A 20,847-nucleotide genomic window follows, 5' to 3' on the forward strand; every position below is an offset into this window, starting at 1 on the left:
GCCGCGGGATGAGGCGGGTGCTGATTTTCAGTGTGTTGCTGGGGGCTGTGCTTGGCAAAGAGGACTTTACAGGGTACGAGGATGACGGGAAGGGGGTGCTCACGCAGCAGAGGGGAGGACTCGGCCCCTGGCCAGCATCTGGAGGCGACAGACAGGCTGACTTGTGGGAAGACTCCAGAGAGGCGCAGACTAGTACACCCTGGGAGGCAGGCTGACCAGGGGCCATTCCAAGCCCCGGAGAAATCCAAGCTTGAAGGAATTTTTAGGAGAGGAGGTGGGAGGAAGCCTGGCTGGCTTTGGAGAGAGAAATAGAGTCTAAACTGGGATGGGGATCTCAGTTGTGTCCAGAAGGTTCCAAGGAGCATAGACCTCCCCTTGCTAAGGCCTCTCATGATTCCTCCTGCTCAGCCAGAGAGGATAGAGGCCCAGCCTTTGGATTCCAGGCCTCTCTATGCCACTTTCCTCCCACCGGGGGAGCGTGAAAGGCCAATCCAGAGTTGCTCGGGCCCTTCATCTCCCCTCCCTCTCTGCCCAGGCATCAGGTGCTCCGAATCTCTGCTACCGATGAAGCCCAGGTACAGAAGGTGAAGGAGCTGGAGGACCTGGAGCACCTGAAGGTCCGAAGAAGTGGGGAGCCTTCCCCGAGGCCCCAGGGTTCCTCTCAGGCTAGCCGGACCCACCCCAGGATGCCACCCTCCCCGGGGGCCACCTGGGGCCTGGGCCCTCTCTCCTCAGCCACCCAGAAAGGACCCAGGGGACTGATCCCTGTTAAGAAATGATTTAACTCCCACCGCCCCCCCCGCCAAGTCCCAGAATCTTGCTGCCTTCGAGCTTCTGAGCAAAGGGGGGGGGGCCTCCTTTCCGGCACTGCTCTCTCTCCCCTGTGCTTTCTTGAGCTCCTCCATACTGCCATTTCCCCGACCACAGTGAACTCTGTCCAATGGCCATGGTTTCCCCTTCGTCCCCTGCCCCTAACAGCCATGCTGCAGCCGCAGTTGTAGGGGACACTCTGGCCTAACACCCCCTCCCGGGCTGGCCCCTTCCCAGCTCACAGGGACAGTGCCTGCTCTCGTCCTCCCCAGCTGGACTTCTGGAGGGGCCCTGCCCAGCCTGGTTCCCCCATCGACGTCCGAGTGCCCTTCCCCAGCACCCAGGCTGTCAAAATCTTCCTGGAGGCCCATGGCATCGGGTACACGACCATGATTGAGGATGTGCAGGCCCTGCTGGATGAAGAGCAGGAGCAGATGTTCGCCTTCCGGACTGGGGCCCTTTCCACGGACACCTTTAACTACGCCACCTACCACACCCTGGAGGAGGTGAGGGACCCCTGGGGTCACTTGGCGCAAGCACTAAGCTCTGCCTCAGGCTGGCAGAATGTGGCCAACCTGGGTGTGCGGGGCACCTGCTCTGTCCCCTAGCGGCCTGGGGGGCCGGGGTCGCGGCTCCCCTGAATCTCAGCGCTTGCAGCCAGCGGGCGAATGGAGCTGCTCCGGAGGCATCCAGGTGCCTGGCAGCCACTCCAGCCGGCCTCCCCTTCTCTCCCTTCTCAGATCTATGGCTTCATGGATATCCTTGTGGCTGAGTACCCGCAGCTTGTCAGCAAGCTCCAGATTGGCAGCAGCTACGAAGGGCGTCCCATCTATGTGCTGAAGGTAACAGGCACCTGCGTGAGAACATACCCGGCGCATATGGGAGAATGGGCAGCCCCCTGTGTGTGTCGGGCCTCGGGGGCAAGCCCACGGTCGCAGAGAACACACCGTGACGTGAACGCCCCATGCTGACATTGGGGAAGGACAGAATCTCTATGCTGGTCCAGCTGTATGCATACCTGTACACACACAATTCTTAAATTTTTAAGTGACCTGGGTATTTTTTTAAAAGATTTTTTACTTATTTATTTGAGAGAGAGAGAGAGAGAGAGCGCGCGCATGAGAAGGGGGAGGGTCAGAGGGAGAAGCAGACTCCCTGCTGAGCAGGGAGCCCGATGCGGGACTCGATCCCGGGACTCCAGGTTCATGACCTGAGCCGAGGGCAGTCGCTTAACCAACTGAGCCACCCAGGTGCCCGACCCGGGTATTTTCAATCAAGTGTCACATTGTGGGAAGTATCCCAGAGTCGGTGGAGTCCAGAGAAAATGTTTTATTTGTGATGCGCCACAGAGAACTGTGTATGGGCAGCAGAAGAGGGCAGGGCCCAGAGTTCTGGCTGAGGCCCATTTGCCCCAAGGCCGTATGAAGGCCGGAGGCCACGTTCTGCTGGATTCCCGTCCGGACACCCCACTCCCCACCTCACCTGAGTGATGGCCCCACAAACGGAGCCTCAACCTGACATACCTGGGGAGCAGAAGGCCTCTGGGCCGGGGTAGGCTCCCCTTCAAGGAGCCAAGACAGGACGGTAGCTGGATCTCCCTGTTCTTCTCGTCCAGTTCAGCACTGGGGGAAACAGCCGTCCTGCCATCTGGATCGACACCGGCATCCATTCCCGGGAGTGGGTCACCCAGGCCAGCGGGGTCTGGTTTGCAAAGAAGGTAAGGCTGGGGCGGTGAGCAGGGCTCTTGCCTGGTGGGGCTGGCGGTCAAGGCCCGCGGGAGCCCTGGCCTCCTCTGTCCACCCAGAAGCAGTGATGCAGAGGGAGCAGGTGCTCACTGCCTCAGTGTGGCGGACGGCTGGCCTGACCCCCTCTGCCTGTCCGTCCCCTAATTCCGCACCAGATCACACAGGACTATGGCCAGGAGCCCACACTCACCGCCATTCTTGACTCCATGGACATCTTCCTGGAGATTGTCACTAACCCTGACGGCTTTGCCTTCACCCACAACAAGGTATAGGCCTTCTCCCATTCTTTGGAGGAAACAGGGTGGGCCTCTGAGCCCCACGAGCTAACTCACCCCTAATCTCAACCCCCAGAAGTCGAGGGAGGGGCAAATAGACCTGTCTTCCTAGACCAGGGTTCTCATCCTTGGCATTCTTGACATTTGGGGCAGGGAATTCTTTTTCTGGGGGGGGGGACTGTCCTGTGCCTGCAGAGTGTTTAGCATCATCCTGACCTAATACTCAGGAAATGCCAGGAGCAACCCTCTCCCTTGAGAGAGCCAAAAATGTCTTCAGACTTTGCCAAATGTCCAGGTATCGTCCCCAGGAGAGACCCACTGCCCTGGACCTTATTTCCTAGCTTTATGTTACTTTTATGGCAGGTACAGCATGCTACCAAGCTAGTGTGTGTCGTCGGGGGGGGGGGGCACGTTGTGGAGGCACCTGGTGAAATGCCATCTACTGTTGCCTCTGTTCTCCTTCAACCAAGAGCCTCCTTTGCAGACCTTCCTGACAACCAGTTGAAAGTGGTTTCTGACCCATGCTATGTCCACCCCAGTGTTATGGATTGGGTGCTTCGTGTTGGTTATGGCCGCTCACAGCCCACCCTGCTGTCTGCGGGCTCTGGACGCCAGCCCGGCATGGTGACAGACAAGCGTCTTGATTCCTTCCCCAGAATCGCATGTGGCGCAAGACTCGGTCCCTCACGGAGGGCTCCTCCTGTGTTGGAGTGGACCCCAACCGGAACTGGGATGCTGGCTTTGGGAGTAAGGCCCAGTGTGATTTGGAAGCAGGGATGGGAAACCCAGCGTGGCTTCTTCCCTTCCTGGGTCCTGTTGCCCCCTCCCCTTTCCTGCCCCAGCGGTGAGGGCGGAGGGGGGGGGGGCGGGTGTCAGTGTCTCCTCTGGGGCTCTTAGTGAGGTTTTCTTGCGCTGTGTCTGTAGAACAAATCTCCCCGCAGTGGAATTAAGGTCTGAAATCTATGTAGGGGTTTTCGAGGGTAGCTTCAGCTCCTTCCCTCTGTGGTCCCTTCACTACAAGAATCGGTCTTGGGGACGCCTGGGTGGCTCAAAAGCGTCTGCCTTTGGCTCGGGTCATGATCCTGGGGTCCTGGGAGCGAGCCCCATGTAGGTCATGTCGGGCTCCCTGTTCAACAGGGAGCCTGCTTCTCGCTCTCCCCCTGCTGCTCCCCCTGCTTGTGCTTGCGCATGCTCTCGCTCGCTCTCTCTGTCAAATAAATAAGATCTTAAAAAAAAAAAAAAAGAATGGGTCTTTCTTGAGACCCTCCTGGGGCATGTCCATCCATGTCGCCTACGCCTGGCTGGGGAGGGAGGCAGGACCCCCAGGTTATAAAAGGCCTTTGGCCTTTCCTTAATCCCAGGGTAGGGGTGAGCCCTCCTGCATTCCACCTCACCCCTGCTTCCATGCGAAGAACTTGAGGCTGTAGAAGCCACGCTGCTTGGGTATAAGGAATGCCAACGATCCTTCTTCCTTTCCCACAGGGCCTGGAGCCAGCAGCAACCCATGCACAGAGACTTACCATGGCAAGTTTGCCAATTCTGAAGTGGAGGTCAAGTCCATTGTGGACTTTGTGAAGAACCACGGGAACATCAAGGCCTTCATCTCTATCCACAGCTACTCCCAGCTCCTCCTGTATCCCTATGGCTACAAAGCAGAGGTGGCCCCTGACCAGGCTGAGCTGGTATGTGCCCATCCCCCACTTGCCCTGTGGTGCCTAGCACCCCTTTCTCCCATGGAGCCCCGATGGCTTAGGAAGACCTGCAAGGCAGACTAGCCTCGATTTCTGCCTGGAAAACTGAGGCCCAGATGGGTTGAGTCACTCCTGTCACATGACAGAGCAAGGGGCAGGGCTAGACTTGGAGCTGGTACCACAAGCTCAGTTTGGAACTGCAGTGTGACCAAAGGGCAGTGACCGAAGTGCCAGCCAGACATCCCATGGGGTTAGAGGACTACAGGGTCACTGAACTCCTGCTCTTTGCTGGGCTACTTCCCAGCTGGAAGTTGGGCTACCCTGGCCCTGCTGTTTTGGGGGGGTCTGCTGTTGCTGCCCATAACAGGTGGTACCGCTCGGCATTTTCTCCAGGACCAGGTGGCCAAGTCTGCTGTGACAGCCCTCTCCTCTCTGTATGGCACCAAGTTCAAGTATGGCAGCATCATCAAAGCAATTTGTAAGTGGGTGCATGGTCTCTGCAGGGGCACCGGGAGTAAGCTTAGCTGGCGTTTCCTGCCTGGGGTAGTGTCCCTCCTTGGGGCAAGTGCCCAGCGGTGCCTAGATCAGGGAACACAGGCGAGGAGAACAGTTCTCGGCCGTGCCTCGGTGGGCAGCGGGGCCCTTTTCTGACCTGAACTCTGCCTTCTTTGATACCTTCCGATAAAACGTATCAGCTCCTCTGAGAACTTTGGTCCCCTTGTCTTAGGTTAAGTCCAGCTTTATGGAGGGGCTGGAGGGTTCTGCTGGCATTTCTGTATCACCAAGAAATTCAACTTAAAAAAACACTCCTCCTCTGATGTCTTTCAGTTAGAGACTAGATCCTATCTATCATCCCCAGCTTAGTTGTCCCTGCCATGCCGCTGGGAGGAGCACTGCTACATCAAAATGGAATTCAGTCAGCAAATGTTTACTGAGCACCTACTATGCATCAGGCCTTGTTTTCCGTGCTTGGGAAACAGCTGGGAATAAGCAAAGATCAGGAACCATACATTCTAGTCGGGGAGAGTGACGATAACCATGAATTAGTAAATGATACAGTATGTTAGGTGATGAAAATTCAGGAGAAAAAGAAAAGCTAGAACAGAGTAAATGGAATCAAGGGTACTGGGCATGGAAGCTGGGGAGGTGGGTGGAAGGGTAGGCCTCAGTGAGTTGGTACTATCTGGGCAAGTGTTGAAGGAAAATGAGGAAGGGAGCCAAGAGGCTATCTGTCTGGGGAAGAGCCTTCTGGGCAGAGGAACCTTCTAGAACAAAGGCCCTACCATGTGATCTGGACTGGCGTGTTGGGGGAATGGCAAAACAGCGTGGAGCCCCACGTGACGGCAGCCGGCGGGTGGGGGGGGAGAGTGCACAGGGTCATAGGGGACTAGTGGGGTGGGGGCAGATGCCATAGGGCCCTGAGGAATGCAACAGTTTTGCCGGCTGACAAGAGGCAGGGGACAGGGACAGAGGTGGGGGGTCTGCACATACCCCTCACGTACCTCATGCCCAGAGTGCCAGGTGTTAGTAGGCGAGTGGGCCACAGTCTTAGCTACAGCTGGCCTTGCTTTTGGATTCCAGGCCTGGTTTGGAAGTGGTTTCAAACTGCATCAAAGTTTTCTACTTCATTCAATGTTGTCAAATTACATTCTGATATGCAGCCGCCTCCCGCACCCCGGCCCGATTCAAAAGCAACTTCGTTACCCACTGTTAACTGCAAATCTGGGCCAAGTTTCCTCCAAAAAGACAGCCAAGAGGCTTTTACTTTGCCTCTGGCCCTTTGCACTTTCTCCTGCAGACCAGAGCCCCAGGGGACAAATCCTGGTTACTCAAGTGGGTAACTCTGGTATATTTGGACCAAAGCAGCTGTTGGAGGGAGGCGGTTTTCAGTGGGGCTTTCGCAATTGTGAGAATGTTCTTGCATCCCCCTGTGATAGGAGAACCACAGCTGGTCCCTCTCTCTGGGCCTCTTGAGCTGAGACCTTTTGGGGGAGCTTCCTGGGAGGAAGCCAGGCTGCTTGGTCAACAGCGGGCCCTTAGCAGACGCGGCCTCCCGTGAACCCTGCATGAGGCTCCGGGCTTCGGACCATTGGCCCAGCCCACATTAATGTGTCAAGAGTGATTGACCTTTGCTCTCTGGCATCTGCTCCCGCCCCAGACCAAGCCAGTGGAAACACCATTGACTGGAGCTACAGCCAAGGCATCAAGTACTCCTTCACCTTCGAGCTCCGGGACACGGGGCGCTATGGCTTCCTGCTGCCGGCCTCCCAGATCATCCCCACGGCCCAGGAGACGTGGCTGGCGCTTTGCGCCATCATGGAGCACACCCTGAATCACCCCTACTGAACTGGCCCTTCGGGACCCTCCTCTTCCCCCGCCCCCTCTGGCCCCACCCAGGCAACCAAATAAAAGTCTGAGTGTCCATGGAACAGAATCTGGGGCCTGGCATGGAGGAGTGCGTCTGCCTTTGCAAGCCGGGGCAGAAGTGGTTTTGTTCCTGCAGGCCTCCCTGGGAATGTGTGGGTGGCTGGACTAGATGACCCCTAAATTCCCCTGCATTCCAAGGTCCTCTGAAGTTGGATCCAAGTGGCGTCGGTTTTAATTAGAGCACCCCGCGCTCAGCTCATCAGTGCGGTGGTTCGTTCATACCTGAGTAGCCAGCGGCCGCCCGCTGCAGCGGCTAACCAAATGCCAGGCACCCTGCAGCGGTGAGGAATTCAGCCTGCACAATAGTAGAGCTCGTTGGGTCCGTTTATCTACAGGAGCAATAACTGAGTATGGACTAGAATAATCTTGGTGGCCGCTGCTGTCCCAAATAGACATTGCAGCCAGGCAGAGCAAATTTAATTAAGTCGGAAGAAAACAACTGGGTTCAATGAAAAATTTACTGGAGATAAAGAACAAACACCAATCCCAGGACATTTTATTAACTGTAGTATACCACGAAGACTTTGCTTTTAGAGACAGAAGTAGCCTTATTTTCATATGCCACATCCTTTCTAGCATCCTTTGACACATGGTCTCCACTTCCTCTCCTGTTTTACCCACCACCACTCCCTTACCATTTGCAAAATTTCTCAAATATAAGGCCCTCCCTCTGATACTGTCCAGAGCTCCTAAAACTCACTGGCTTTCCTCCTTTGGCTCGGTGGTTCTGATGGCTGTGACATTGCAGGGAGCGCTAGCACCACAATACATTGGGCATCTCAGCTTTTTTCAAAGCAAGAATCTACCCGGTGTTTCTTCCAAATCTCTTCAGATGCAAATGTGGAGCAGGGGGTTATTCTCACAGCAGTCACTGGGAAGGGAGTGAGGGTGGATTGGTAGCGCCCCAAAGGGGGGAGCTGGGGGTAAAGATGGCAGCTTTCCCCGTGTGAGCCAGGCGAGGTGTTGCAGCACCTCCAGCTCCAAGGATGTAAAAGTCTTATCTTTTCCACGGGTCAAATGCTCTATTTTTGTTGTTTGTTTTGCTACCAAACATTCCAGAAAACAAAAAGTATGAGGCCGACTATACATACAGTATATATAAACTTACATATAGGTAGGTTTATGAGGCCAGGTAAAATGGCATTTCAGTCTTTTTTTAAGATTTCATTTATTTGAGACAGAGAGCGAGAGCGTGTGCACACGCACGTGCGTGACTGGAGGAGGAGGGAGAAGCCGACTGAGCGCAGAGCCTGATGCGGGGCTCGATCCCAGGACTCAGAGATCATGACCTGAGCCGGAGGCAGCCGTTTAACTGACTGAGCCACCCAGGCACCCCAATATTTCAGTCTTTCCAGAAAAATGACCTAAAGATTTTATAACACTTCCTTCAAGTTATCTTTTGGGAAACACTTCCATTCAATCTGTGTAGATAAGCTGAAACCCATTTTGATGGCTCAGTTTGGACAAGTGAAAAGCTGATCTTATTTTTTTGCTTAAGATGGATAAGCAAAAAAATATTAAGTTTGCAAGGACACTATATCTTACAAAATCGGATTACTTAGACTTCAAGGATAGAATTGCTTAATTTAAAATAATCGTGCTTCTGGATAGCAGGCACCACTTTGTTTGGCATTCAATCTCCAAAACCACAAATAGTAGTTGACGTATAGATGCCCAACAAATATTTGTTGAGCGAATGTTCTCTAGGTTTGCTAATGAATGAACTCATGAATTTTGTAATCTGTACAGTGTAGGCTTGTGAGTTGAGTTCCCTGAGTTGTAGTTTAGAAAGTGAGGCTCTGAGCAAGTAAGAGTCTTAAGACACCTGACAAGATAAGGAACGAACCCCAGAATGAAAATTCCATGAGGGCAGAGTTTGCATTGTTTTTTCAACACGTAATCCCTACTGGTTGGCCAAATACATGGCACATAGTAGGCACTTAATAAATACTTGTTAAATGGAGACATGGAACTTGTTAATACTATTTTTTTTTTTTTGTATTTCCAAGTGTAGGAAGGGGTTTCCATCTTATTGGCAGATACATATTTTTACAAATCTGTATAAATTTTACTTTACAAATAAAAATATAAAGCAAAAAGGGAAATGATAATTTTAGAAAATAGTGCAGCATATATGAGAAAGTATTAAAAACCTTGAGGGGAAAAGAGTTCTTATAAGTAAAAGGGGTTAAATAAAAAGGACTACCATTTCCAAAGAAAGATAAGCAATTCCCAAAAGAAGAAACAGAAAAAGCCAATAAATGTATGAGAGATACTGATCCTCTGAGTGATTTTTTTGTACATTAAAGAAAAGCAAAGGAATCATTTTTCTCCCATCAGATTGACAAAGAAAAAAAAAAAGACTGACAACTCAGTGTTATCAAGGGTATGAAGAAATAAGACCTGTCATATACTACTGGTGTGAAGATAGATTTATGCCACCTTCCTGGGGGTGGCAGCGGGGAGGGGGGGTGCAATATAAATCAAAATTTCAAATGTATTGTTGCTTTAACCCAGAAAGTGCACTTGGAGAAATTTATTTTATAAAAATATTCAGACAAGTTCAAAGATATGTATGTACAAGGCTGTAATAATACAAAATTAAATAAAAAGTTAAAGAACTACCTAGGTACCAGTATTGATACCCATATGACATGTTTAAACAATGGAGTATCGCGAGGCCAGTGCAGACCGTGTTGACATGGGGAAATGGGTCACAAAATACTAAGTGAAAGAAGCCAGCCACATAATGAAAATGTTCTAAAACAGGATTGTGGTAATGGTTGCACAACTCTGTAAATTTGCTGAACATCACTGAATTGTACACTTAAAAATGCGGATTTTAGAGGATGGAATTTATACTTCCATACAGCTGTTTAAAAATATAAGAAGTTGGTTACAAATTAATATGTCGAGTATGAATCTCAGTTTTGTTTGAAACACACATACACATACTATGCCAGGAAGGGTATATTCCCCAGTAATAATCGAGGTCACCCTGGGTAGTGGTGGTGGTGGTTTTCCCTCTTTTCTGAATTTCTTGCAATAAGCTTGTAGAATCAGGAAAAAACACAACTATTTCAAACACACCAAATAACCTGTGGGTAAAGTATAATCTGGAATCAACTTAATATCAACATCAAACATTTCATGGCCATCTTAATTTGTGCCAGATTCTTTTTTATAATTTGCCTCAAATCTCTTCTGTTCTGGCATCCTATTTCGCCATCTTGCCCAGAACAACGTATCTTATCTTTGGAAAAATTTATACTCCAGATAGAGCTGGAAGCAGTAGTGTTTCTACTCAGGGAAGGGGTTTCTCCCGCTCCCAGTTGGGAGCTTTTCCCTACGCAGTCTGCCATAGCTCACATGAAAATCCCCAAGAGCCCTTTCTGCTCACATTCGGTTTCTGTAGCAATCTGGGGAATTGATTATGCTCGTGCCTATTCTCCAGGGCTTTTCAAAAATCTTTATTTTTAAATGAACTCATTTGGCTTTTTTCTTACACCATTATATATCGTTCTCAATGTGGCCTGTGGGTCATTGGTGGTCCGTGAGAATCCTTAGGGTGGCCTCTTGAATTAACACTCAGATATGCACGTGTAGCTTTTCTGGTTTTGGCTTGAAGTTAAATTTGAAATGTCACTGAATACAATCCAGATATGACCTCACTGGTCCCTCATCCAGTACAGTGGTGTTCATCATCTCAGTGAGTGTTTTGCAAGGGCAAGTGGGGCCAGGTGGGTTTGAGGCTGCAGAAGGACTCTTGCTGTAAGGACTTTAAGGACAGAAACATCATTCTGCGAACATACTCAGACCCACGTGCCACTTACAGGAAACCGGTATGACCAGCCATCACATTCAAAGTGGCCACATGAAGGAAGAACTCTGGGAAAGAGGCACAGAGGACCCGTCAAATCTGAAAAACTGTCACAGGGTAACGAGTTTTCCCCAAAGCTTTCAGGATCTGCACTAATGTGGCAACTCACATCGCGAGCATCACCTAACAACCGCAGAGACAGAGACTGCCAAATGTTTATGGCCAGACACAAAGAAGAAAATGCAAAGTGTCCTGCTCCACTGCAGGAGTGGCGTTCTGCTACATCTTGGGGAGACTGCAGGGGAGCAAATACTCCATGGACACGGATGGAGGCAGAGGTTTGCCCCTGCTTCCTCCCATGAGACCCAGGCCTGTGGCCAGGAGCCGATTCACGCAATTTATGTCTCAGCCTAAATCAGAGACATCACCCCAAAGGAAAGCAGAGACCGGACACAAATCCTATCAATATGGTTTATTAAATGAACAGTTCAATGTACGAAGACAGCTTACTTCTTTTCCAACAGCCAGGTTAGAAGTTGGTAACTCCTGTTCCTTCAGGGAGACCTCATTCGTGTTCTTTCGGACACAAAACAAATCTCAGAAAGCCTGGCGCACCTGCCCTCAGGACAGGTCGAGAGACCCAGACAGTGGATCTGTGGAAATACATGCTTCCGGGAGCAGATGTGCAGTCTCTGAATTCCTGTCGCCTTTCGTGCAGGCTGAGGAGGAGGGAAGGGAGGCCAGCACCCGAGGGAAAGTTACATTCAAGTTGGTAAATCGGGGGCGTCACCAAGGGAGAGCGTGGCTGCGCCCAGCCGGCGTGGGAAGCACAGAGCAGAGTGGAGGATGAACTTGATCGGAAGCCACGGTTCTCAGGCCGGCTCCCGGCTTCTCAACCTTTAGCTCAGTGGCTCAGGGGCTCCAGGCGAGTTGCTTGCTTAATTTCCACCTGCTCCTCCGTCTCCTCACCTGAGAATGGGGCACCCATCCCATGGGACTGTTATGAGAACTGATGGGAGTCAAAACACATCTGGAAGAGTCTAGAACACTGTCGAACACAGAGTAAGCTCTTCACACATTTGCTAGGATTGCTATCCGGAGAGCTTCAAGATTTGGAACAAAAGAGAAAAAGAACCCACTCTCAGATGCGGATGGTGTACAACCTGTGTTTGATGAATTCTGAAGGCTACTTTGAGCCTGAGGGGACCATGAAAACAGGCGTGGCAGACTGCAGACAGCCGGGGTAATAACGCCCCTAACAGCTCCCAGGGTGCCCCCTGCAGCGGGTAATCTAAAAATCGCAGGCTTGTGAATGCCACTCCTACAAAAGCAGGATGTACACAGGGACAAAAGATAACGAGCTTGCCGGGGTCTCCAGGACGGCAGGCCAGCATTGAGCGGCCAGAGTCACGGGCACTGCATCTCAGATTGCAGTCTGGACAGCTTCAATTCACTTACTCACGCATGCTGACTAAAGGTCACTGTCCTTTCGCTGGTGATTTTCACCCTCTGGGAGCTTATAGTCAAAATAATGTCGAATAGAAGACGTATTTGCATCCTTTAAAAAAGGTAGTCCATCAGTCAGGAGCATTTAATATGTGGCCTCTGTTTGCCACGGGTTTTACCAGATGCCTCAAGATGTTACACAGGCGGAGAGAATTTGCTTCTACGTTCGGAACAAAGGAGGATCAGCATCAGAGAGTGAGACCGTCGGGGGTGGTGGCGTGACAAATACAGTTTTGTAAACACACATAAAATCACGCACTGAACCCTGTTTTGTCAGAATTCAATTCTGACAAATTTCCATCTTTACATTTTCCGTGCTATCACTGACCTATGTATGAATTTAAGGACACCACCACAACAACGTCAATAGTTACCATAATTTCAGGAAGGTATTACTACCCAAGCGTATTCTGAGCATTCTGCAAGCACAGGGTGTCTTATTTCCTGGTTTTTTTTTTTTATCGGAAAAAATACATTTGTTAATAAAATTAGTTGACCTGCATATAAGCATATCATCATGCACACATTATTAAAAGGATGAATTATTACCTATGTTTCTGATGCTTCTTGTAAAAAAAAGGAAAAGTATTATGGGAATTGTGTCTTTGAAAGAATTGTGATGAATCTAAACTCACATGAAAGACACTGACAACATTCTGTGACCGGGGAAAGGAAGGTTCTCAGTGATAATCATCGGGGTATGGCAAGAAGAGAGTCGTGGATGTAAATCCAGGGGAACAGAAATTAATTATACCCCCCCACCAAAATGTCGGATAACATAAAGACAGAATCTATAACCAACATGTAACATGACAGAAACCAAAAGCAGCACAAGAAAAATTACCTACATCTTTCTTCCTAGCCGAGCACTCTGATTTCACTGATATTCCACCAGGGAATTAGGGAAAAGAAGGTTTTTGTTTTGTTCCGTTTTCTCGGTGAGTGGCCTAGAGTCTTAAGAATTTTTGTATAATCTCGATAGCTCCACAGGAAAAAAAAAAATCCCTCAGCAACTAATGAACACTGCTATTCTCGTATAATTCAGATTTACACCAAGTCCAATATGACTGTGCTGATTCTGGTGTTCCACTAAAGGTAAAAAATAAAATTACTTTTAGGCCATTTGCATCATTCTATACCTTTCAATAGGTTAAACCTGGCATTATTACAGCCCAAGATGTGCTTTTCATTTTCGAGCGAGTAATGTAGCTCCCCTCCCTCCCCACTGCCCCTCACTTCTTTTCTTGCTTCTTTGCTTTTCTCCTTTCTTCCTTAAAGAAGACACACCTCTTTAAAGCACGAAACATATTATTGAGACTTTGGCCATCACCGCTGCTCAGGTGGGGCTGCAATTGTACATCATTAAAGCACCTGCCATTGCGGGGGGGCGGGGGGGGTCACACGTTCCCAGACAAGGGCAGCCATCAACCCCCCCCAACACTGACAAGGAAGTCCTGCTGTGAGGTGCTTCAGGAACAATCAGGCCCTGCCTGAGCATGAGGAGAAACCCAGGCCTTCTGTCTAGAGAGCTAAGGTCCCTTATCCTGGTTGGAATGATGTCCTGATTTTCTTTACACAAAGAATATGTGCCAGGGCGCCTGGGTGGCTCAGTCGTCGGGCGTCTGCCTTCGGCTTGGGTCATGGTCCCAGGGTCGTGGGATCAGGCCCTGCGTCGGGCTCCCGGCTCCGCGGGAAGCCTGCTTCTCCCTCTCCCACTCCCCCTGCTTGTGTTCCCTCTCTCACTGTGTCTCTCCCTGTCAAATAAATAAATAACATCTTTAAAAAAAAACAAAAACCAAAAAACAAACAAAGAATATGTGCCTTCTTGGGAGATGCCACAAAAAGAGGTATGCTTTCAAATCACCTCAGTCTTGTGGCTCCCCCAGATCATCTCAACAGAGAGGAAGAGAGAAGTTGGCAGATCTCAGCATATGAATAGCAAACAACAAATTAATAACTATGTACTTTAATCTTCATTCATAATTGCACAAAGTACCGCTGATCACTTAAATAATACATGTCAGTTAATCCAATGAAGAAACTAGCAAAGGAGAATGTTTGAAGCAATAACTTGAGCATGTTAAAACCTGTCTGCGAGTGGACATTTAACACGTAAAGAGCAGAATCAGAACAGGTCTTTGAGGAGCAGTGATTTAAAATCCTTACCAACAGGCAAAGCACTATGGAGAAACACACATAAATATATTCAACCTGCCAGATGTCTCAGCTAAATGCACAGCGATTCCAAGAGGTTTGGCTACAGTGACTTTCCATATATATATATATATATATACACACAGTAGGTTCTAACACTCTAGGGGTGTTTGGTGATCGGAATGCAGAGGAGGAACAAAGGGGGACTACCATTACTTTCAAAGTAGAATCGAGTGGGGAAATCGAAACTCCTGACTAGTCAACTTTAAAATGGCATAAACAGAACTTTGTTACAGAGAGAGATTTTTTTTCCCTTGAAAATGTATATGTGTCATAAATGGCTGAAAATCTTGTCCATGCTAGGGGAAAGTTGAGTGTGGAAAAATTTGCATTTTTTAAAATCTACGCTGTAAAGAAAATAAAAAGCCAGAGCATTCTGGCATTAGCAAAAGGCTGAACTAAGTTCTCAGGCAATAAATTTATGGGGAAACATGACAGGCTCCTCATTAAAGCTATGTGTACATTGGCTGCATTTTATACAAGATTCTTGAATCTTGTGGAAAACTGGGCACGGCTTGACATCTGAACAATGTCCCTGGTTTGTTTGATTTCTAAAGCATCGGAATATGTTGCACTTTGGAAATCAAGTAGAGAAGAATAAACACACTAAAACAGAACTGGGCTGAATCTGAAAGTTATTTTTCCATATGTCTCTATGAGATATTTATTACCTTTCTCTTACAAACACAGCCGCCCCTTCCCTCCCCCCGCCCCCCACTAAAAAAACTGCGGGACTTTTTTTTTTTTCCTTTTTTTTTTTGGTGGCGAGAAAATAGTCCCGGTAAGGCAAATCTTACCCGGCAGCAGGAACCACCTAAGGATAGGCAATTTTCAGTTGGCTTTCAGAAGCTGGTTGCCATGACAAAGAGCACAATTTATTCCTTGGTCCCTTATCACAGCTACAGATCACAGACCATAAAAATTAACAAGGCTCTCTCCCTTTGCCTGATGATTTCGGAGTCCCTCATCCTTACCTGAGGTCTTTTGTTCCCCCAATTAAATGGAATGAATGTCAGTCACCTAGCAATTCAGTTAATGCTGATTCAAAATTCTGGCCCAAACCAGAATCTATAATCACAACCTCCTAATCACAGCTCAGTCATGAGAATGAAAAGTAAGCAGGAAATTGCACTAATTACTCAATTAGACTAATACTGTATTTTTAAGCTAGGGCTTAAAGGGGCTGTCAGCCCTGACAAAGGACAGCAGAGCTGTCCTCACCTTGTGTGCCTGAGGTTGCCCAATTGAATCTGCTTTTTCAAGTGGCCATAATTTCTATCCATCTAAGATGGACTGGCCCGAGCTGGGGAGTGGAAACTTATGAAGGAGAAACCGACCACCAATGGGGAGGCCGGTCGGGGTGGGCAGCGGGGGTGCGTCAGTGGCCCTTAACACAGGCCCCTACGGTGGCCAGGGCTTCTCTGCGAGGAGCCCTCAGGCCCCGGGGTGAAGGCAGCTGAGCGCACATCGTCACGGGGCTGGTTCCAGAAAAACATCCGGTGAGGAGGAACACTCAGGGAGCGCGAGGGTGGCTCTACCAAACCTTAAAACTGAGCACAGCTCCAGGTGCCAGCCTCCCAACTCCTGACAGAGCCTGCGGTGGGCGCTGGGCAGACAGCTCCTCGGCCAGTGGGCCCACGCCTGGGGGTGGCTGAGGGGTAAGAAGCATCCACCCCCCACTCCCGAGACGGCTGCTGCAGAGCCCACCTGGAGAACCTTAATGAAATCAAGACCAGTGAGTGAAAAGGAAGTGGCTGGGAAGAACATACCAGATGGGGCTGAAGAATTTACAAAACGATGCAGGATATGACCCAATACAAGCTGGACCTTATTTGAAAGAAAAAGGGGCCTCAAAAATTAGACTCTTTTTTCCTACTCAGTTTCAGAAACTGAAATATTCTGTAAACAATAGGGAGGACACTAGAGCCTGTCACGCCTCTGGTTTTTGTAACCCCCCCCCACCCGCCTGCCCCGCCAGCTGGATGCAGGCGAGGAGCGGACCCCAGGCGGAGGGAAGAGGGCCTGTCACACATGGCAGGGTCTTTCCTCTGCAGCAGTTTCTGAAAATGACCAACTTGGGAACTGCTCAGGGGTTCCGAAAGGAGAAAAAGTATTTATTCGACTAAGACGGACAAAGTTTTTACTTCCAGGGTTTGCCTTGCAGGTGGCTGCTGCTGAGTGAGCGGGGGTTTGGGGGGCCAGCAGGGCCCCCGGCGGGCAGGTTCTGACTGCCACGGGCGCCTGGAACCTTGGAGTCTCTTCCAGCGGCGTTCGCTTGGCTCAGCCGGCCTGAAGGGAGCGAGAAAGCAGGGAGCAGAGCTGTAAGAATGACTCCGGGCGCCATCTGCCAAGTATACTTTTAAGTTAATGAAGTCTTAGGGTACGACTACTTTTAAGCTAATGAAGTCCTATTCATTGCTTACTTTAGGCTAAAACCTACTCTTCATCCTTGAGATCAACTTGAAGATGGGGAAGGGGCAGGGACGAAAGGAAGCCCAGTGACCCTTTGTTTTCTTCCTCTCCATTATCCCCAACCAACCTAGCCTGGCCTTCATTCCTTCTTGGGAGAAATGGGTACAGGAGGGATTAGGGGAAAGAGAAGAGAAAGTAGTGTGCTCAAGGGAAGGTTGAGCAGGGTTTCAAGGTGCCCAGAAGCCACAGAGGGAAACAAAACACATCGGAGAGGGAATCCTAGTGCCTCAGCTGAGCCCCTCCACTCCGCCTGAAATACATGTTATCTGACTGATAAATCCTTTCTCCTTCTCTGTCTATATGCAATGTCTAATTCTTCCCACAACCTGGGATCAGCACCCCTTGCCCCCCGCTTCCCCACACAGCACCCTTACACTCCCCATCCCCTACAGATATTTTAAGACTCTGAATATAAGAGATCACACTTTTCACACAATGAGGTCATTTTCAAAGCTCTACAGAAAACATGATCTCTAAAGGTCAAAGTAGCTTACTGGGATTGTCCGCAGGACCCTGATCCTCTTCCAGGTAATATTCTATCTTTTTTAAGTCTTCTGGGGTAAACCTCCATTTATTCTCAGCTGGTGGGGGCGGCACTTTGGGGCTGGATCGCTTCCGGGCAGAGCCAGGAGGAAGGGCCTGCTGGCAAGATGCTGGCAGGGAACCCGTAATCAGTCCTTCTGGGAATTTCTGAGCTAAGACTTTTAGACCTAGGTGTGGAAGAGCATCAGAAAAAGCAGCGTTAACATGGTGAGGCGACAGCAAGACCTGGAAAGGTGGCTGCATGTCTCCTAATCTTTGGCCTTCCAGTCTGGGCCAACACAAGGACATGACATCTTAATTGCTTCACCATGAAGCAAATTATACCAGAAAATGTCGGTGGTTAGGCGGGGGATTCTGAGAATTCCACCAGAAATCCTTTTGCTCCAGTCTTCAGCAGTAAGGCTTTCTTACAGAGCCTGAAAGCAACAGCGTTATTTCAGGAATTAAAAACAAGTGCTGACGGAGCTAACGGAAGTTTCACAGAACTCCTGACCCCTTGCAGCCAGCATGGTTCTCTCTCCTTCCAGGATTCTAAATTCTGAACGTGGACAGGAAAAGGGTGATAGGGGAGGGGTTGAAGGGTTGTGAGTCCCAGAGAGCTGTGTTTTCAGTCCCAAGCAGAGGCAGCCCACTCACCTCCGGAAAGCATGAAGAGGTTCTCAAAGCCCCGCTCGCACATGGTGGTGGCCGCCTGGCTGGCCAGCCTCTCGTCATCGTCGTACAGAATGATGACCTTGCCGTGGGCATTTTTCTAAGAGTCACAGGAGTTAAGGTTCGCCCGCACTGGAACTACTGAGAAACTCCCAGGGAACAAGGAACGGTCTAGGTTCACCTTCCTGAGCTGGTATTCTTTTTTTTTTTTTTTTATAAATGAATATCACTGTGGTCCAAGACAGCACTAGCTCCACACCTTATACCCTTTAGCTCTTTTATCCTCACGGCCCTGAAAGGTCTGACAATCTCCATTTCACAGGTGAGGACATAGGAAACCTCTCTGTCCCATGTGTCCACTGCAGTCTTATTTATGATAGTAAAAAAATGGAGACCCACCTAAAGGCCCATTAGAGAGGAAGAGTTTTTAGTAAATCACAGTATAGTATATAGTAAGATGAGATAATGCACTGCATCAAAAATGGAGTTTACAAAGAGCTTGTGTTAGCATGGAGAAATACACTGTACTATGAACTGAGGGCAAGTCAAAATACTAAATTATATCTACAGTATGATTTCTACTTTGTTAAAAAAGAATACAGAGAAGACAATTGGAAATAAAATATGCAAAAAACATAATCAGAGTCGTTCAATTGTATGATTATCAATCTTTTTTACATTTTTCAGTGCTTAAATTATTTCCCATTTGTGTAATTTTTATGAGCCAAAAAAGAAAGATTTTAAGATGGAAAAAATTTAAAACAGAAAGAAAAAAATTTACTCTTAGATTTCACTTGGGCAAGCTTTCTGGCGGGGAGAAAGGTCTTAGGACTAACTCTCAACAGATCACAGCCTTTAACCTAATGTTTTTTGGCCCACTGCAGGATGGCTTGGAAGCATCTGCCAAGATGGTCAGGATACTCAGCAACAGCGAAGAATCCAAATTCTAAAATATGCTAAGTAAGCTAATTAATATCAAAGGTCCTTACAGAGGTTTTTTTCCCTAGGAGCATGATTCATGATAAGTTTGACTCTTACAGTCCTCAAACCACCCAACTCCTTAAAATGCAACAAAGGATACATATTCAAGAATGTCATTTGAATAAGGGTTCATCGTTCTAGACAGAGTTGCAATTGGGTAACTATAAGCTGCAAAGAGAAGAAAAAGCTTAAGAAGTTTGTAGCTCTCAGTACAACTTGGCCCCAAATTCCCGGCTGGCTTAAAGTCTAAAAGCTCAAAGAACCATATTTGCAAAATCAACGAGCCATAAACCTAAATACTTTTTTGAGAGAAGAGAAACAGGTCACTATGAACACAACAGGAAGCTTCATGTCACCATTTCGGACATTTAGCCCCAGGTCCCAGAGCCATCCGAGATTGTCACCAGCCTCTCTCAGAGCATTATGGCAGAGCCAACTTCCAGATTCCCATGATGGATCCAGTTAACAAAAAATTTCCTTAACTGCTGACCCTGGGGTGCGGCTCAAGCCTGCCTAGACTCCAGAACGGGCTCTGTTCTTGGGAGTGAGACACGAAAACGCCTTCACTCTCTTACCTCCAATAATGTGGCACTGCTGGTAAGAATCTCTGTCTCGCACATCTAGTAGCAGGAAGGGGCAGTCGGGATAAGGTTTGTCTTTGGTGTTGGACTCTGCTTTCTTCACTAGCCCTTTGTCTAGATCCAGTTCCCCAACACCACTGATGACGCTGCAAGTGAAAAGTAGGTCGGCAGAAACTAGTCAGGGGTGAATGGCTTCAAGGTCAAATGCGTTTCTTCAGAATAGCCAGAGAGGGCTCAGTGTCTTTTCAAAGGGCACTTCAAAGAAAAAGGAAAATGGACATGGTGTCTCAGTTCTGCCTCTGAATGCACGACCGTATGGATTCCCATTCTATCACACTGGACCCTGAGGAAGGGACCCAACGTGTCCACCCATACTCAGCTTCAGAGAATGCATGTTAGGTCATTAGCATGGCTGAGGGGGCAGAAATCGTAGGGCACGTTGCTGCCTCCAGCAACAAGGGCAGCGTTCAGAGAAAGAAAGGGGCCAACAGTTAATCTAAGGAAACTGTAAGAAGCGTAAGAAAGCAGACCAAAATGGGAAAGAATATGGTTGGTAGGACAGGAAAAATGAAGGCTTTCTATGTACATTAGATGTAACATAAACCAACATCGATTAATGTATCTCATCTCCTTACACAGCGACCTATCCGATAGGTATTTTGAATCTTAATGTTTTCAATAGCTATCTGTGCTTACTCCCAGTTTATAGGTGACAGTGTTGAGGTTGAAGAGGCTTTTAGATTTGGTGGCATTCAAATAATGAGACAGAGGAAACACTAGGATTAAATGAATGAGCTTGCTATTGACAGTTCTGTTTCTAAGATCATAAAACTGGTCTCCATATTAAGATTACAGACAAAATGTGGTAAAAAATATGAATCAAAGGCTTAAGAGGAATGGCTGTTAGGAACAAAATGGCGAGGGGTGAAATATCTGTAGTGGAATGTAAGAGGACGCCTTTCGCAGGCGACTATGAAGACGTGTGTGCCGGACCACACACTAGTATGGCCTAATGGCTCCTCTCCCAGCGTGGCAAATCAAATCCTGCACTTAGACCCGATAAATGCTGTAACTAGATGCCACAGAGGGCATAGGAGAAGAAGAAAATCTATTTCCTATGAAACTGCATCC

At 48.6% G+C, this 20,847-nt stretch overlaps 2 protein-coding genes across 4 annotated transcripts in view; one reads left to right on the top strand and one right to left on the bottom strand.

The window, feature by feature from the left end:
• CPA1 (carboxypeptidase A1) lies at window positions 1–6,944 on the top strand. 2 transcript variants are annotated; one of them, XM_025865559.2, is made up of 10 exons: window positions 1–73; window positions 536–617; window positions 1,083–1,316; window positions 1,551–1,652; window positions 2,426–2,527; window positions 2,711–2,821; window positions 3,487–3,577; window positions 4,313–4,512; window positions 4,915–4,999; window positions 6,680–6,944. In XM_025865559.2, exons 1-10 carry the CDS (start codon window positions 9–11, stop codon window positions 6,865–6,867), a joined length of 1,260 nt encoding a protein of 419 aa, XP_025721344.1. In that variant the 5' UTR covers window positions 1–8; the 3' UTR covers window positions 6,868–6,944. The 2 variants fall into 2 exon arrangements, with proteins under 2 accessions (XP_025721344.1, XP_073754722.1); XM_073898621.1 differs by lacking the exon at window positions 4,915–4,999.
• A 9,637-nt stretch (window positions 6,945–16,581) lies between these two features.
• The window catches only part of CEP41 (centrosomal protein 41), a 43,139-nt gene continuing 38,873 nt past the window's right edge, over window positions 16,582–20,847 (bottom strand). For both annotated transcript variants that reach the window (XM_025865587.2, XM_073899205.1), the window contains exons 7-11: window positions 19,711–19,862; window positions 19,236–19,303; window positions 18,140–18,254; window positions 17,455–17,670; window positions 16,582–16,777 (exon numbers count right to left, since the gene is read on the bottom strand). In XM_025865587.2, the coding sequence (XP_025721372.1) occupies window positions 16,629–16,777; window positions 17,455–17,670; window positions 18,140–18,254; window positions 19,236–19,303; window positions 19,711–19,862 (700 nt within the window). In that variant the 3' untranslated portion in view covers window positions 16,582–16,628. The remainder of the gene's footprint in view (window positions 16,778–17,454; window positions 17,671–18,139; window positions 18,255–19,235; window positions 19,304–19,710; window positions 19,863–20,847) is intronic.

The sequence above is a fragment of the Callorhinus ursinus genome, unplaced genomic scaffold, assembly GCF_003265705.2.
Source record: "Callorhinus ursinus isolate GAN/ISIS: 27379988/994484 unplaced genomic scaffold, GSC_fseal_2.0 scaffold12, whole genome shotgun sequence".
Lineage (NCBI taxonomy): Eukaryota > Metazoa > Chordata > Mammalia > Carnivora > Otariidae > Callorhinus > Callorhinus ursinus.